Source organism: Podarcis liolepis (assembly GCF_965112155.1).
Source record: "Podarcis liolepis genome assembly, chromosome: 16".
In the NCBI taxonomy this organism is placed as follows: Eukaryota; Metazoa; Chordata; class Lepidosauria; order Squamata; family Lacertidae; genus Podarcis; species Podarcis liolepis.
In genome coordinates, this window is record NC_139567.1 from 32,603,958 (window position 1) to 32,622,864 (window position 18,907).

Genomic DNA, 18,907 nt, shown 5'->3' on the forward strand with positions numbered 1-18,907 from the left:
ATGAGGTTACAGGGAACCAGGCAGAAGGCCTTCTTGGTAGTGGCGCCCGCCCTGTGGAATGCCCTCTCCTCAGATGTCAAGGAAATAGACAACTATCTGACTTTTAGAAGACATCTGAAGGCAGCCCTGTTTAGGGAAGTTTTTAATATTTGATGTTTTATCATGTTTTTAATATTCTGTTGGGAGCCGCCCAGAATGGCTGGGGAAACCCAGCTATTTTGGTGTGGCGTTTCCCGAGTTGGAGGAACTGGTTTTCATCCATGTTTGGTTACCAATGGGGGCCATTCTGAATCAAAATGGCTTACTGAACCATTTCAAACTGCACTGATTTGGACACCTCTGAAGGTATGGTTGCCCAATTTGGCACAATGGTCCCCAAGATCATGTGATTCTTGCCCTACATTTGGAAACCGTTGGAGGCCATTTTGAATCAAGATGGGGCACCAAATTGTGCTGGCTTGGACACCTCTGAATAGACCATCCCCAAATTTGGCATGGTGGTTTCTGAGGTTGAAGATGAGGGTTATATTTTTTATTTGGATATAATTGGTTGTTCAGGGTGGTGGCAGCAGGCAGAAAAACTAATAATTACATTATCCATTTACAAATACTGTATCAGTATCTTTTGACTTCCAAGCAACATAAAAAACTGCCAGCCAAGTGCCTTATACTGTATAACCCAGTAGGTCACTGTGTTCTGCAGGCAAGTTTCTCCTTCCAAGTCCCTAAAATGGGTGAAGAAACTCTTGGCCACAGGCTATGCTTGGCTTTCTGACACCTCCCCCCCACTCTTCTCCCTCTTCTCCCTCTGACCACTCATTGTCGTCCCACCACCAGTTCCCATGGGGGTTCCCCAGCTGCCCCCCCCTCTGCATCCAGCTGCTCCATGACACCTTATGAAGGATGGTTGAGGGAGCCAGGTATGTTTAGCCTGGGGGGAAAAAGACTGATAGGTTATACGAGATAGGGTTGCCAAATTTCAAAAAGTAAAAACCAGGGCACCCCAAAAGTTGTTGAGCTTTTGAAAGGAAGACCACAAAATTGTTCAGCTTTTTAACAAATATGCCTGAACCACTGAATTCAGGTTACAAGGATATTCTGACTAAACATTATGAAGAATTTTCTGATGCTAAGAAGAAGAGAAGAAGAAGAGTTTGGATTTGATATCCCGCTTTATCACTACCTGAAGGAGTCTCAAAGTGGCTAATATTCTCCTTTCCCTTCCTCCCCCACAACAAACACTCTGTGAGGTGAGTGGGGCTGAGAGACTTCAGAGAAGTGTGACTAGCCGAAGGTCACCCAGCAGCTGCATGTGGAGGAATGGAGACGCGAACTCAGTTCACCAGATTACAAGACTACTGCTCTTAACCACTACACCACACTGGCTCTCAATGGCTCTCAGTGGCATAACAGACTCCCTCGGAAGGTGGTGGGTTCTCCTTCATTGTAGGTTTTTAATCAGAGGTTGTTGAATGGTCATCTGTCAGGAATTCTTTAGCTGTGATTCCTGCATTGCAGGGGGTTGGACTAGATGACCATTGGGGTCCATTCCGAATCTATGATTCTATGATTTTATGATTAAGGCAACAGACCAATAAAAGTTGATACACACAGTAGGGTTTGTTGAGTTTTTGAGCTTGCAGCTTCCAAAAACGATGGGTGCTAAGAAGTTGTAACATGACTTGGAAATTCAAAAGATATTTTGGTTATAGTTTTCCTTGGTAAGTAAAACATCTGTAAAATTACATAGAAATCATTAAAAATGATTGCCAAGTACTTGCAGTTATATATTTATATTATTTTTATTGTTTTTTATTATTATTATTTAGCATTACCTGACATTTTCAGAAGGTAAAATTCTTTGGTTTTCCAAAAGCAGTTTATGTGCATCTTCATGAAATGTAGACTGACCAAGCTAAATGTTCTCCCAAGCTAACTGTTGTCCATTCACAAAAAATAATAGCAAATTTGAAATCCTCACACCCAAAAAACAAATTATTAAGACCCCTCACCAAAGAAATGTGCAAAAATGAAATTTCACCCACTAAAATAACATGCCCTAATGCACAGTGTCATTAACTTAATAAAAAATAAAATATATAAATTGATATTAAATACATTTGTGTCACCCCCCCCTTTTAAAGGAGAATAAAAATGTAAAAAAAAAACACACCTTTAAAACTCTCAGCTAGGAGGGACTGAGGAGGTTAGTAATGCCATTGTTCCTGGCCTATTAGTGCCATGCATGGGGGCAGCTTCTGATTTAAAACACAGGGAATCAATCAGCCAGACCCACTGATAACAGTTCTGCACACAGGTTCTTTGCTTTAGGTAAGTAACTTTCAATCTGTTAGGGCAACCATTGCCAACCTGGTGGCCTCCAGGTATTTTGGGACTGATGGGGGTTGTAGTCCAAAACAGCTGAAGGGCAACATATTGACGAAGACTGTAATTTATATATTTATAAGTAATATAATTATATAAATTTATATACTACTCACACATTTGGGTCCCTTCCAACTCCACAATTATATATGATTGATTACTCAGTCACTCACTCAAGTATTTCTTTCTATGTTTCCCAGTGTGCCATTGTCCCAAGGCATTATGGGAATTTTAAAATGGTGGCTTATAGCCATCTACTGGAGGGTGGGCAGTTTTCAATACTGATGGGCCTTCGTGAGGTGCATTCGAGGGTGCTGGGTGTTGTCACCGGCCTGAATGTGAGCTGGAAAGAGTTTCTCCAAGGTGGAAAATGTGGACGTTGCTTTAGTGGAAGTCACAAGCCTGGAATATCATTTCTTCCAGTAGAGGGAGCACCTCTAATTTCCAGAACAAGCATTACAGTACCAACATTTCGGAGAACAGCTGTGAATCTGGACCCCATACCTTGCTTCCGAAGAGATCTAAGTTCCCCAGCCTAAATGAACCAGCCTAAAGTTGTCAATGACCTGGAGCTGAGGAAGCCTCGTCCTAATGCTGACCTGCTTTGGGAGGAAAAGACGAGAATAGAAAGTACAAACTGATTGTACAAATGTACGAATCTTCCATCTTTAAATGCAAATGTGGCCTGTATCACCAGAGGGAAGGGAGAAGCCGGCGAGTGCAAGCCAAGGATTTTGTGCCATTGTCCACATCTGAACCACACATTTACATCACTCTTCCACCCACTTTAAACAGTCATGGCTTCCCCCAAAGAATTCTGGGAGCTGTCGTTTGTCGAGGGTGCTGAGAGTTGCGCGGAGACCCCCTATTCCTCTCCCAAAGCTATCATTCCTGGAGAGGTTTAAGCAGTCAATCCCTCTTCACAGGGAATTCTGGGAATTGTAACCCTATGAGGAGAATAGGGGTTTTTCCTAAGAACTCTCCTAAAAATAAAAAAGGAAGAAAACCACTTGACTATTCCAGGGGGAAAATGGTCCCTGCCAGAAATCTCATAACCAAAAGGTCTAGAAACATGATACTTTTTGACAAAAAGTTAGCGTGTGTCTGTGTGTGAGAGACCCACCTACCCAATTCAGAGCTCTTATTATATGCTGGCACGGGACGGCTTGGCTCCTGTTCAGGTCTGGCTCCAGAATAAATAAACGTAAAGCTCGCCTCGTTTCCTTCTCCCCCCATCTGCGCCTGCCAGACTTGAAGGCTTGCGGGGTGGTGGGCCTGGGGGAGAGACCTGCTGTTTCTTTTCTTTTCTCTCCCCCCCCCCCCGTCTTCCCTCCTTTCCTTTCCAGTTCCTTGATGTGGTTTCTCCCTTCTGGGAGTCAGTCTTTGCATTTGACCTTTCCACAGTTGGCTTGAGTTAGTGGGTCAAGCTGAGCATGTCAGGAGATGGAGAGGGAGGTCGGGGCGGGGGCAGCGAGGGAAACATTAGGAGCTGCCGCTTTGGGGGGCGGCTCTGTCTGAACGGGCGCAGTGGCTCGGCCTCCTGGGCGGCTTTATCCTGGGAATTTGTCGTGTCGGGGTTCTGCCAATCTCTGCTGATTTCCCTGCATCCCTCTCAAGTCATTAACATAATAGGAAAACACTACAAAATGCAAACCCTCCAAGTATCCCTATTTTCAGGGGACAGTCCCGGATTTACAGAAGCCGCCCCAGTTTCTGAATTGATCCCGGAATGTCCTGCTTTCCCTTAGGATGCCCCTATTTTCATCAGAGAAATGTTGGAGGGTATGGAAGATGAGCCCTGCTGGATCAGGCCCATTTTAACCCAGTGTCCTGTTCTCCAAATGGCCAACCCACAAGTGGGAGAGCCCTCTACTTTCCCATGGTTTCCAGCAAGAAGTGTTTCTGCCTCTGGGGTTGCCAGGTCAGGAACATACCAGACCCTCAGATTCCAGGCCCAAAACCTGAGATTTAGGGATGCGCCCTATTGATGCCACAGCGGTGGCCCCTGTGATTCTTTCCCCTCCCACCACTAAGTCTTGGAGATGGGGGTTAATTGGGAGGAGGGAGCAGAGGAAAGCAGACCTGCTAAGGAGCCTATGCAAAAATCTGCAGCCAGCTCCTGCTGGGCTGAAGCTTGCAAGCTGCACATATAGTCTTCTTCATTAAAAAGTGAATTAATTAAAGGCATTCTTGCTCACCTGGAGAGTCAAGCCCCCCCCCCGCCACCTGGAGGTGGCCAGGCGACGCTGGATATTTCAGCTCAGCCCTGCTGGTTTGGCAACCCTAACTGCAGACACACAACATTCTCTATTAAAAGTAAATTACAGTAAATTAAAACTAAAGTATATTTTAAAAAAATATAAAGAGATCCAGTATGGTGTAATGGTTGAGGTGTTGGACTAAGACCTGAGAAACCAGGGTTCAAGTTCCCCTTAAATTATGCAGCTCACTTGGTCACCTTGGACCCGCCGCTGTCTCTCATCCCAGCATACAACACCTCATAGGGTTGTTGTGATGACAAAATGGGAAGGGGGAGAACCATGCACATTGCTTTAAGCTTCTTGGAGGAAATGTGACATGTGAATGCACCAAACAAACAATGCATTCAGTATTAAATGCCCCATTAGCAATACAGCCGTGGCCAAAGATGGTGAAAACATAGCCTTTAGATAATGCTTTTGAGCGTCCAGAACTCTTTTCAAGTACAGCTTTGTTTCCATTTTTACAAACGCTGTTCAAGGTAGACTAATGTGTAGCTGAGGCTTAAGGAGAGCATAAGATTTGGGCTACAGTCACCGGGTTCTGTCCAACTTTTTTGGGGAGTGGGCAGCGTGCGCGTGTGATGTCATGCGCACAACACACACATTTGATGTCATGCATTAGGAGGAGGTCTGGCAGGGCCTGCCACAGCTATGGGTAGGCCCGGCAAGGCCTGGCACAGCCGTGGGGAGGCCTTCCGCAGGCCGCAGAATATGGAGGAGGCCTGGCTCTCTCCTTGAATTTTGTCTTTAGCTCCTCCCCCCCAATGGCACCCCTGGTGAAGGCCTTTTATTCTGTTAACTGGGAGTTTTTGTTTTAAGAAGTTTGTCCTGAGCGGGACTCAGTAGATGGGAGAAGCAGAACAGAATAGGCAGATGCGGTTTTAACCCAAGCGCTTAACCTCAGAGATGCCATGAACTTGTGAACCAAACCACCTCATAACTCAGCAGCATGAAGAAATACAGGATGGGAACTTGCTTTTACACAAGCCAGTGCCTCTCACTTCACATTTACAGAGATAAGCTGCTCTTGATTGCCCGTAAGCTCCGAGCAAACCTTTCTTTCTTTTTCTTTAAAAAATGCATTTATTACATAGTGCAGAAATGTGGGCTGGACAGCATTTGAGTAAGCCAGGCCAAGAAGAAAAAGCGAAGGGAGCAACTGTTTGAAGAAATACAGCACCTTCCCCGCGACACCCTGGGATTCATTTATTATTTTTTTTACAAAAAAAGAGCTGCATGGAAACACACTTTCAACCGGACCGTGAGCCAAGTTAAATGGATCAGTTGCTCAGGCTGAGCCAAAAAGCAAATTATCGGAAGGGCAGCATACAAGCGAACTTGGCTTCTGAATCCGTCCAGCTTTAGGAGTTGGGAACTCCTGGGCACTGTGAAGGAATGCTGTTTCCTGGTTCTGTATAAAATGTCCTGAAAAACAGAAATCACTGTGGAATCCTATACATTCCTGCTTAGAAGCTCTTGCTTAGAGTTTGGTGGTGTTTACTCCCAGCTAAGCAGGCATCAGAGCCAGATGGCAGGGTCTTCACCAAATATAGAACCAGGAATATAAAATAGCACTTTAATAAAAAGTCTCATCGTATTTGATCCAAGCATCTCTTATGTTTTGCAGTCCATTCCTGGTAAAATCACAGTCTCCTTCAGAAAGTGCTGTATCTCCTCTTTTTTTCTTTTACAACCATAAACAGCTGCTAGGAGACCTTGATTTTTGTCAGGACTGCAGGGAATGGGAAAGAGGTTTCCCTCCACAAGAAACCTGGGGAATGATTTTGGTGCTCCCCTGCTGCTGCTATGCAGCAAGCGGTATTCAGAGGTACAGTGCCTCAGACTATGGAGGTTTCATTTCACCACTGGTGCTGGCTTGATAGATCTGTCCTCTCCCATGAACACGTCAAATCCTCTTTGAAAGCCAGTATTATCTGCTTGTTTGATTTCCGTCCCACCTTCCCAACAATGAACTCACCTCAAAAAGGGTATTGAAGAATTGGAAAAAGTTTCAAAAAAGGGCAGCCAAAATTGTCAAGGGGACGCAGCCATTCCCCCTGGAGGAAAAGTTGCAGAATTGGGGGCTTTTTAGCTTAGTGAGTAAGAAGTGATATGATAGAAGCTTATACAATTATGCATGGCACGGAGGAAGTGGGCAGATAAAAGTTTTTCTTTCTCATAATACTAAGAACACGTGGACATCTCATGAAGCTGAATGTTGGAAGATTCAGGACAGATAAAAGAAAGTACGTAAACTATGGAACTCCCTCCCACAGGAAGCGGCGATGGCCACCAGTTTGGATGACTTTGAAAGAAGATTGGGCAAATTTATGGAGGGCACAGTTTCCCAATGGCTACTATTAGCCACAATGGTGACAGTCTTTCTCCAGTGTTGGACTGGAGGCAGAATTATTTCTGAATGGCTTTCCTCTCCGGCCCTATTTCATGCTCGCCACAGCTGTCTACGGCCATACTATTCTGAATGCTCCCGCTGTTGTCTGATCTTGGAAGCTAAGCAGACTCAGGTTTGGTTAGTACTTGGATGGGAGACCGCCTGGGAATACAGGGCTTGCAACAACCCTGCGAGGTATTTCCATCTGATAAATTGTGACTGGCTCCAACGTCACAGGGCGTGCTTCATGGCCGAGCAAGGATTTCAAACTGGGCTCCCCACTCTGAGTCAGACACTCTAACCACTACACCACATCTAGTCTGGGTAGTAACCCCCCCCCCCCCCGAGTTTTTCCTTGCCTCTCTTAAATCTATTTCTAATGGGTTTAAGTGCATGATCCCAAGTTCTTGGAGACAGATAGGCAATATTGTACCCCCCCTGCCAGATGTTGTTGGTCTCCCAGCTCTTGCCAGCCTCTCCCAACATGACCAGCGTTCAAGCATGATGGGAGTTGGAATGCATAAGAACATAAGAAGAGCCTCCTGGATCAGGCCAATGGCCCACTTAGTCCAGCATCCTGTTCTCACATTAGCCAACCAAATGCTTGGAGGAAACCCATAAGCATCATTCAAGCTCCTGAGGTTTCCAGCAACTGGTATTCAAAAGCTTTGCTGCCTCCAATTCAGCAACATCTGGGGGCATCCACCCTGGCTATGGCTGGCCTAGTGTTTTGAAAGGGAGGGCGAAAATATCCCCCTTCCCCACAATGCCTGATTATTATTTTTTTGGACTAAACAAATTTGGCTGATTTTTCTTCCTAAACTAAAACAGCTATCCACTCCCCTTGCCCACCTGATATTTTTTATTGTCCCTTTCTGCCCCTTTTCCCAGCTCTAAGATCTTTTCTTTATTATTATTATTACCTTTCTCCAGCTCTAGGGTCTTTCTGAGAGGCTGTAACTTCTCCCATACACTCACGCACACCTTCACTAGCACTCGATGTCTGAAATAAAACACTTGCTTTTAGCACAAGTGCTGCGTTCCCTGGTGTGTCTTGGATATTGTGAGAAACAATTGTGGGGCCTGCCATCCCTCCCCCCTCACTTTGGCAAGAACCGCTGCTTTTTGGCAAGGGTTCTTCTTCCTACGATGCCTGTCTGTATGTGTGTTTGTGGGTGCGTGTCAGTGTGTTGTGCTAGTGTGTGGCACGCTTTTCCTTTCGGCCTTATTCCTCTTTGTTACCTTGCAGTGAGTGTGAAGGGGAGCATAGCCATGCCTTGTGACCAGGGATTTTTAAAAAATCAAGGGCTCTCTTGGTTGTTTCAGCAGGATAGCAATAGCCACAGGCTTAGATGGTTTGTTTGTTTGTTTAATTAAAGTAGTGGTCCCCAAACTTTTCTGGGCCACTGCTCCCTTGGTTCCATAAACTCATCTCCAATGTCCTCTACCCTACCCTATGAAAAGCATTATCCAGGAAACAATTTGCACCACCCGTTTTAAGGAAGATAGTAATAAAATTCAGAACAGGAACAATTAATTGTACATTTATATAAAGTCCCATTCAATTTGGTTGAATTAATTCAACAAAATCGATGAATGTGATCCGGTGATACCAGTTTTCAGTGCTTTTTTCTGGGGAGACACAGGGGCACACATACCCCTAAACATTTTGTGAACCTCATTTTGGCCAGTGTGGTGTAGTGGTTAAGAGAGGTGGACTCGTAATCTGGTGAACTGGGTTCGCGTCTCCGCTCCTCCACATGCAGCTGCTGGGTGACCTTGGTCTAGTCACACTTCTCTGAAGTCTCTCAGCCTCACTCACCTCAGAGTGTTTGTTGGAGGAAGGGAAAGGAGATTGTTAGCCGCTTTGAGACTCCTTAGGGTAGTGATAAAGCGGGATATCAAATCCAAACTCCTCCTCCTCCTCCTCTTCTTCTTCTTCTTCTTCTTCTTCTTCTTCTTCTGGCGGCAGTATTTCAATATGAGTAGGAAAATGGGAGTACCCCTAGACAAAAAAAGCACCGCCAGTTTTTCAAAGTCTGATAGTCATTTATACCTCCAGCGCCCCCTAGGTAATCCCACCATTCCCAGGAGGCGGTACCACTCACTGAGAACCACTGCTGGGGTGTGTGTGATTTGCACAGATTTTTCGTCCAGCAAGATAGTTCAAGTGCAATATCACTGCAAGAGCTGTCATCTTTTACACCAATCTATATCCTCCTATCTATCTGCATACCCAACTACTGCCACAATTTAAGAAAGGGCAAAAAGACTCCTGTACTTAACATTCTTGCACTTAAAGGACCAAGGATATTAAGCTGGGTGTAGTACAAGCCTGCTGAGCTGCACAATCTGTGATCCCACCACTAGTTCCATATTCCCACTGCCCCCACCCTGTATTTTTAAAGCAAAAGTTCAAAACGTCTTTGTTGAATTCAGCCAGCCCCCTTTCCCCTCTCAGAAGCAATGACCTTTGAGTTTTTATTGAAATTCCTCTCCCCTCTTGAAGAGAAATGAGATCTCTCTGGAATGAAACACTATGGAGAAGCTTGGGTGTGGTTGTGGGGGGGGGGGGGAAGACCCTCTCCTTATCAAAACACTCCCACTATTTTCTGTGCCCTCAGAGCTGATCTCCATTAAATATCGCACAGAGACCTTTCCTCCTTAGGAAAACAAGGAGATAATTCGGTGCAGTTGTTTCGGCTGATAACAAAAGCTTTAAAGGCAGCCCACAGCTCTGAGATCCATTCTAGCCATGCAGAGTCACAGAACTGTGCTTCTTTGAGCAACAGATCCTGATATGATTTATCTTTCCATTTATTTCAAGGATCTTTACCTTGCTTGGATGGAGTGGTCCTGCATCCCCATCTCTCCATCTGCTTGATGGAACAGACCTATTCTCATTGTACCGTTTCCAGACCCAATTATGGACCCAACACGCTCTGCAACTGAGGCCCAGAATCTCTGTGTGCCCCCTCCACGGGAGGTCTGGAGGGTGGCAATATGAGAACAGGCCTTTTCGGTGGTGGCCCCCTGCTTGTGGTATGCTGTCTCCCATCCCCATCACTCCATACCTTTAACTGGCCAACTAAGGCCATTACTTAACAAAGGAATTGGTCTGACCGGTTCACCAGCTTCCTCTTGTAGATCCTGTCCCCTGTTAGAGGGTCACAGGTTTGGAAGGGACACAAGATATCATCCACACAACCTCCCACCATCCCCATAACAGTATTTCACTCTTGTTCTGAATTGCTATGAGACTTTACCTTTTGTACGAAGTGGCTCATATGTCTGCTTATCACACAAATGCTCTCTAACAGTGGTTTACTACATGATTTAACAGTAAAAACAGCAATAACAATGCATTTAATTGTAATAACGCTTTACCCTAGTGTAAGCATTTCAGTGCACATTGCTTGATCGGAGAACTGCACTGTAAAATTTAGGAAAGGGGTGAATTTTGGCTATGCTTTGGTTTGGGAATTGTTTTTGGAAAAGTGAATTAGGCAGATTCGCCTTTAAATGTGAACTGGACCGAATTCCTTCCCCTGCTCCTGCAGTGGCCCAGGTGAAGCAGAGAACCCCCAAGGGGGGCACAGTACTGAGACCCCCCCATAAAAAACCCTGGCAGCCCTCCCACTTATACTGAAGTAGCCCAGTCCATAAATATAAACACTGAGCAGAGAGTGAACTCTGTAAGGCATTTTTTTGTAAAGCTTTTGTTAAATCAGTTGCTGATGGACATAGTTTTGAAAGACACAGCAGGCTTGTGCACTTGGGGAGTTGAAATCTGAGCTGTTACATTTTGCTCAGCGTATCTGTTGCTATCCTGGGCTCGGGCCAGCTGCGTTCCTAACTTTCTTGCACCAGTACATCTGTATGTAATAGAGTTGACGGGGGTGGGGGGGCATCTATAATCTCTAAAACCTAAGATGGAGGTCTTTTCATTACCGTTTCGTCTTAGGGCTTTGGAACGCTTTTGCACATCAGTGGGGCTGTTTTAAGATATTGGTTTAAAAGAAAGGCGAATTCCCGCCCCCCAACTCACAGACGTCAACCAGTATCTTGCCTGTACCACTTCAGGCTGTGTAGCTCATGTGGTTGTGAACTGCACCATTCCTCCCACTCCAGAAGAAGAAGAAAAAAGATTCCTTGCATATAGAAAGCTAGCTGCCACTGAGAACTCGAACCCTTCTCCCTTCCCTTACAACTAGGTATCTTTTGGATGGGCTGTAAGTGGGGTTATTCAGATGTACAGCTGCATCACCTTGACCCAAAGTCCACTATAAGAACATAAGAAGAGCCTGCTAGGTCAGGCCAGTGGTCCATATCGTCCGCCATCCTGTTCTCACAGATGCCTGTGGGAAACATGCAAGCAGGATTCAAGCTAGAGAGCACTCTCTGGCCTCCCGTGGTTTCCAGCTGCTGGTATTCAGAAGCATTATTGCCTCCAACTGTGGAGGTTAGAGCATAGCAGTCAGGGCTAAGAGCTGCCAGTAGCCTTATCCTCTGTGAATCTGTCTAAACTGGCTTTTAAAACCATCCAAGTTGGTGGTCATCCCTGTCTCCTGTGGGAGGGAGTTCCATAGTCTAACTATGTGCTGCATGAAGAAGTCCCTATTTTTCACCTGTCCTGAATATTCTGACTTCTTTGGGTGGCCACAAGTCCTAGTGTTATGAGAGAGGGAGAAACGTTTTCTCTATCCGCTTTCTCCATGCCATACATAATTTTATAAACTTCTATCATGTCATCTCTTTCTCATCTTTTCTCTAAACTAAGAAGTCGCAGACACCTGCACTCCATTCCCTTTATCATTTGAGCTGCTCTTTTCTCAACCTTTTTGAACTCTTCAATATCCAATACAACAAAGAGTAGCTCTTAGCTGAATTAAACAGTCTCATTTTCTCTACCCAGTGACAGTCTCCCTGTTGTTCTTTTTGTGTGCATGCCATGCCAGAATCACAAGCGCATGAAGAATACTTGCTTATAATGTGTTAAGTCTACACAGCTCCTGATAGTACGACTGTGAGTTGTGTGGTCGTATGTCCTACTATGCAAAGGACAAGTTCTCTCTGTGAAGGGGTTTTCTATCTGTAAGGCTGTCTGGTTTAAAGAACCCCAAGAAGGTATGCCAAGCATACTCCAGATACTGAAAAACAATACAGGTCCAAAATTGGATGGGCTGCACGTTGAGACTCCACTGTGAAATCCCGCTCTTTCCCTCTTACTTACCAGGATGCAAAAATCAGGCCATAGGTAGGTAGGGAACCATGGTATCATGCGCAGACCCTGAGAGTCATGGGAACTTCCATATCCATGGCTCCTTGGAATCCTGGACATTGATTAGGGTTGCCTGAACTCCAGGTCTGACCGAAAGCCTCCAGGTTTGCAAGTGTGCCCAGATAGGACTCTCAGAATCACACAGGAACAACCTGGGGCACACAAAAATCTAACATAAAGGACGCTTCTTCCATGTGCTTTGTGAAAATTCAGCCGACTCCATTATTCACTTGAAAGTTGTTGTTGTTAAAAAAAAAGCGTCTCTCTTAGTCTTAAAATTACAGCTCTGTCTGGTCAAAGCCATGTTACTCCCATCAAGATTAGAGGGTGCATCTGACAGACCGAAAAGAGCTTTTTAATTAGGTGGCTTGCTTTATTGCTAGGAAATCCTTTATCCTGGGAGGCAGGCTTTGAAGTGCGTTGGGCAATGTAAACAATGCTTGAGTGCCGTCCCCTCCAGCGGTAAATCTTTTCATGGAGTTTAATTCTGCTTAGATGACGTTCCACCTTGTTTCCTTTCCTCCAGGTTCATTGGCACAAAAATGATAGCTACCCTCTCAGTAGAGGTAGTGCTAGACGTCAGTTCTGTGGTTTCCTCCCAGTAGCTCTGTTCATTCTCTAGCATCTGAAACAGGGGCTGGCCAACATTATATTTATTTGGATGCTCATCCTATCTCCAGGGAGAGCTGAAACAAGCTTGTTTCCCAAATGCAGTCTTTGTGGGGCTGCCCTTTGACCTGGTTCAGAAACTCCAGCTGGTGCAGAATGTGGCAGCCAGATTGTTGAGGGGGCCTTCAGGATGAGAACATGTGACACCTTTAATAACAACAACAGCAACAACAATAATAATTTTATTATTTGTACCCGACCCATCTGACTGGGTTGCCCCAGCCACTCTGAGTGGCTTCCAACAGAACACAGCAAAACATCATACATAAAAAACTTCCTGACACAGGGCTGCCTTCAGATGCCTACAGAAGGTTGTATAGTTTATCTCTTTGATGGGAAGGCATTCCACAGGGTGGGTGCCACTACTGAGAAGGCCCTCTGCTTGGAAAAAGGGAAAAAAGACCCGCAGTGAGGTAGACGGAAGTCACCTTTAAAAAGTAATAATAATAGTAATAAATTTTATTTATACTCTGCCCTCCCCAGCCAAGGCCAGGCTCAGGGCGGCCAAAAAGCAATAATAAAAACAAATTGAATGAATACAACTTAAAAACAAGATTAAAATACAACATTAAAATATTGAAACAATAAAATATTAAAATGCAGCCTCATCACAGGAGGAGAAAGGAAAAAGGAAAAAGAAAGAGGGGGAGGGAATCAAATTGGCTCCAAACCAAAGGCGAGGCAGAACAACTCTGTCTTACAGGCCCTGCGGAAAGAAATCAGATCCTGCAGGGCCCTGGTCTCATGAGACAGAGCATTCCACCAGGCCGGAGCCAGTGTTGAAAAGGCCCTGGCTCTGGTTGAGGCTAATCTAACTTCCTTAGGGCCCGGGACCACTAGGGTGTTGCTATTTATGGACCTTGAGGTTCTCCGTGGGGCATACCAGGAGAGACGGTCCTGTAGGTACGAGGGTCCTAGGCCGTGAAGGGCTTTAAAGGTCAATAGCAGCACCTTAAATCTGACCCTGTACTCCACCGGGAGCCAGTGCAGCTGGAAAAGCACCGGGTGAATATGCTCCCATGGCAGAGACCCCGTGAGGAGCCTCACTGCAGCATTCTGTACCCGCTGGAGTTTCTGGGACAGCTTCAAGGGCAGCCCCGTGTAGAGCGAATAGACAATCTAATCATTATGTTAGATCCTGGAGACATATAGTGTTGAACATTTTCATTAACTGTGGGTGTTTCTTCATAATCTTTTTTTTGTATGTTGTGTATCTTGTGTTGTTTTGAAGATGAATGGAATATTTGTAATATCTAATGAAACTCATAAAAAGCATTGCACACACACAGAGAGAGAATGCCCTCTGCTTCCTTCCCCATCACTTCTTGCAGTGAAAAGCATGGTAAGGTAGCACCTTGGACAGCCCCAAGGGGAGCCCACATTGGCAGTGAGACAAGGCAGGCTTGAATGTCGTTCTAACAACCAGCAAACCTAGGCAGAGCCTTAAATTGGACCTCCAGCTTCCTTTAGCATCTAGCTCCTCCCTAATGGGCGGAGCCTCTGCTCTTAAAGGGGCCCAGACTATTTCAGGATCCATGCGTTCTGGCAGTGCGGGGATGGCTGTAGCTTAGCTATGGTCTCTGCGCTGGACTCCTTGGGAGGGCTCTGTCCCAGCAGCCGCCCTAGTGGACCAGCCAGTACTGGAATTTTTAGTAATATCTAGTCCCACTCTGTTCTGTGCTCGTTGTCCCACCTTCTTGATTTGCAGCAGTCAGTGATTTGGCCTTAATGACTTCGAGTTTGCCTTCTGTTCCTCTCCGCAGGCACTGGTGTCAACACACGGTCACCCGGACTGTTTCCTGCCAGGTGCAGAATGGCTCAGAGACTGTGATCCAGAGGGTTTATCAAAGCTGCCGGTGGCCGGGACCTTGTGCCAACTTAGTGAGGTAACCGCTGTCTGAATAACTTCTCCTGGCTTGGTTGGAATGCTGGGTTTTCGTCTCAGGGTTGTAGAGGCAGGCTGCTCGCCGTCACAGAGAAGGACCCACGTAGTTGACAGACTGCCTTGTACAACCACCAGATCACTGCAGTCTATGGGAGAGTTTCTCCTGCAAAGATCTCAGAAGCCCTCTCTGCAGGAGCTCAGAGCAGGGCCTTCAGGGTGGCCGCCCCTGTCCTGTGGAATTGTATCCCTGTTGAGATATGATAGTCGCCCCCTAGCTGCACTTTACAACTTTGTTGTTTTGATGGTCTTTCCCAACTGGATAAAGGTGTCTTTACTATAAGTGTGCACTTGTTAAGGTTTTAGCCTTTGTTTTCAATGTATTGGTTGACTCCGCCCCGCTATTTTTGATCATCTTATATGCAAATTGCCTTGAGATGGTGGTTTGGAAGGCGATTAATAAATCAACTGTAGTAGTAATAATAATAATAATAAAAGTGGTTCTGAAGGGAGTGAAGAAGTTAAGAGTGTATAAAAAGCCCTGCGAGTTCAGGCCAAGGGATGTGGGTAGCGCTGTGGTCTAAACCACAGAGCCTAGGGCTTGCTGATCAGAAGGTTGGCGGTTTGAATCCCCGCAACGGGGTGAGCTCCTGTTGCTCGGTCCCTGCTTCTGCCAACGTAGCAGTTCGAAAGCACAAAGTGCAAGTAGATAAATAGGTACCACTCTGGCGGGAAGGTAAACGGCGTTTCTGTGCTCTGCTCTGGTTTGCCAGAAGCGGCTTAGTCATGCTGGCCACATGACCCGGAAGCTGTATGCCGGCTCCCTCTGCCAATAAAGCGAGATGAGCGCCACAACCCCAGAGTCGTCCGCGACTGGACCTAACGGTCAGGGGTACCTTTACCTTTAGTTCAGGCCAAAGGCCATTCTCACAGTGGAAGCCCACAAGCAACAGCCATCTCTCCATTTATGAAACCCAGCAGAATACAGAGTTAACTGCACTGACAATGGAGCCCCATGTCTTTCATTCTGACCGGTGTCTGACTCCAGCCCTGACAGTACCCATTGACAGGCACAGATTTGTCTGATCTTTTTAAATTGGTGGATCCTCGCCCCATCCTGTGGGAATGAATGCCGCAGTTTACCTGTGCGCTGTGGAAATGGATAAGAAAGCAGGTCCGACATGGCATGTTGAGTGTACATGACGCATCATAGAATCATAGAACTGTAGAGTTGGAAAGGACCTCAGGGGTCATCTAGTCTTAATGCCCTGCAATGCAGGGATCGCAGCTAAAGACTGAGATTCAGGGATGGTGGGAGTAGGAACCCAAAGCATCTGGAGGCAGCAGGCAAGGAAAGAATGACACAGAGTTAAAAAGGAGAAGGTGCAGACAGGGCAAACACAATGAGCCAAGCAGGGGAAATGATCAAGAGGCCACGCAACGGCCACCTTTAAATATCCTGAAGGGCTTTCAAATAGACGATGGAGCAAATTTGCTTTCTGTTGCTCCAGAATCCAAATTGCAAGGAAGGGCATTTCAGTTGGGCATTTGGAAGAGCTTTTACGGACGGTGCACGATCTTGAACAGGCTGTATCGGAAGTGGGTGGGCTTAGGCTAGATGACTTTTGAGGCCACTTCAAACTCTCATGATTCTATGATTTTTTATTTATTTATTTAAAGAACTGATCCATCTTTCTGATAATGGGAGGATGAAACACTTGGGGCTTTTTTGTCGTGAAACAGAAGACGACTTAAAGGGAAGGATAAAGGATAAACTCTGTTTCACCCAGTGGAACTGTTTGGCAGTCGGTTTACTGGACTGACAGAAGGAAGTGCTTTTTCAGGCAACAGATAACTAACTCTGCGAATTTCACTGGCCACACAATGCGGGGATGGCGGGTTTAGATGGCTTTAAGAGGGTATTAGGTAAGCTAGTGTCAGGATCAGCCTCCAGCTTTTACCAAGGTGTGCCAAGGTGGTTGTTGAGGATGGTATGTGCAAGCTTGGATCAGATTATGAGTTCTTCTTTTTCTGTGGGGGGGGGGCAGTGTTCTTTTCTGTCTGCCCTCCCAACGTGTTAAAAAGCAGAATCATAGAATTGGAAGAGACCCAAAGGGTTGTCTAGTACAACCCTTTGCAATTCAGGAATCACAGCTAAAATCCATTTTCCAGTTCTCATAGAGGCTAACCAGATACCTGTAGGTTATCATCTAGCAACTCACCCTGATTTTAACAAGGCATTTTAACAAGGCAAAGGTAAGGGCAAGGAATCACCAGGGACCAAGAAATCGAAACTGTCACTGATAAATAGTCACAGCTGGAATGTTTGAACTTCACTTTTGGGGGCGGGGAGAGTTGTTTGTTTGTTTTAAGGGGATTTCAAGCATGCAACGATTCTGAATGCAGAACATCAGATTACACATTTGGCACCAAAGGCTGATTCTTCAGAAACAAGGACACTTTCAAGACCGGAAGCTGGTCAGGACAATATTTTTTTGGGGGGGGGGAGTGGGGAGGGGTAGAGATACTGATGCGTATCAGTTTTGCAAAGAAGCCATTTGAGCACACAATTGCCTTGTAGACTGAGATCCAACTTGCAAGTCTCCTTTCTCGATTGTGCCGCCAGAAAGTTGACAGGCTCCTCTGGGGCGCTTTTGAGTCCATTTGTGTGTGTTGACAGTTGAAGGAATTAGGCAGGTTTAGCTTGGAGGAGAGAAGACTGAGAGGCGATAGGATAGCCATCTTCAAATATCTAAAGGGCTGTCACACGGAAGAGGGAGAAAGCATGGCCTTGTACAGTAGGAGGGTCTTATGTTCTCATGAAACTGCAGTGAGGCTGCACCTGTACTCATTTACTTGGGAGTCCGTACCCTTGTTAGAGTTCATCCACGCTTCCTCTTGTCCCAAACTTCCACTTTCCCCTTGGGGGAAAACTGTTTTTTAGCACACAGTCTGTCAGAATAAACAGCAGTGGTGTGCAGTCAGTGGACTAGACTAGTCCCCTAAATGTTCAGGGTAAATTAAGAGTATTAAAGCCTGGCTTGTGCTCTTATTTAGCACTAAAGAGTGGATTTTCCCTGGGAAAGGAGCAGGATAAGTAGGAAACTGCATGGACCCATGCTTCCTAGGCCTAGGACCAGTGGGAAGTGTGGGTGAGTGTTTTGTGTTTTGTGCTGTGTCAGCCTTGCATTAAAGCATACCTGAGCTTACTTGCAAACGTGAAGCTTTCGATATTTGCAAGGTTGGCAGGTTTGGGGCAGAGCAGTCTGCGTGACCTCTTGCTTGTGTTAGTTACAGGACTCTCATCAGACCCATGTACAAGATCTCCTATAGAACACTGACTGCCCTGGAATGGCGATGCTGTCCTGGCTTCACGGGAAGGAACTGCGAGGAAGGTAAGCATCTGTGAATGAAAGTGTGTGGAGCTTCCTTCCCGTCCCCCCATACCCCGAGTTTGCAGGACCTTCCAGTTGCACTGTTCAAAGTTGGAAATACTGATCTGTGGGAGTTCCTTTCCCAACCTTCTCTTGAAATGAAATCTTCTCTCTCTCTCTCCCCATCCCTGGAAGACTCTTGCATTCTACGAGAGGGTTTCAACCATTGTTGAAACTTGCTACGGAGTATAACAGAACGCCTTGACCCTTTGCTAATAGGTTCAGGTTTCTGGAAGAGAGAAAAAAAAGGAACCACTTAACCATCACCAGCTGGCGGGCACCTCCTTAGTGCTGATGGCTACAGATTGTTTAAATTAGAATTATCTGAGGAATTTTAACTCTTAACCAGGCAGCCGACGAGGAAGGTCTCCAGCCTGCGAGGAAGTCTTGCTGGCAGCTAGCTAAACTCCGCTGTGCAATATTGCGGGCTTGAAATCTTCGCTTTTAGATTTTATCTTTTGGAAGAAAACGGCTTGCCTTCTTCACGGGCTGCCTGTCATTTGATATGCACCACGGCTGTGTTTACGTGGGGAATTTGGAGACAGTTTGTTCTCCCCGGGGAGCACCGTTTGGGATCCTCGCATCCGAACCGCAGGCTTCCCT

General features: G+C 45.9%; 1 protein-coding gene across 4 annotated transcripts in view; it reads left to right on the forward strand.

Annotated features, from left to right (window-relative positions):
- COL26A1 (collagen type XXVI alpha 1 chain) overlaps window positions 1-18,907 on the forward strand; it is a 94,480-nt gene that overhangs the window by 2,981 nt on the left and 72,592 nt on the right. For 2 of the 4 annotated variants that reach the window (XM_083479349.1, XM_083479347.1), the window contains exons 2-3: window positions 14,752-14,874; window positions 18,162-18,265. In XM_083479349.1, coding sequence (XP_083335475.1) covers window positions 14,752-14,874; window positions 18,162-18,265 — 227 coding nt within the window. The remainder of the gene's footprint in view (window positions 1-14,751; window positions 14,875-18,161; window positions 18,266-18,907) is intronic. The other 2 variants (XM_083479350.1, XM_083479348.1) reach the window with 1 other exon arrangement.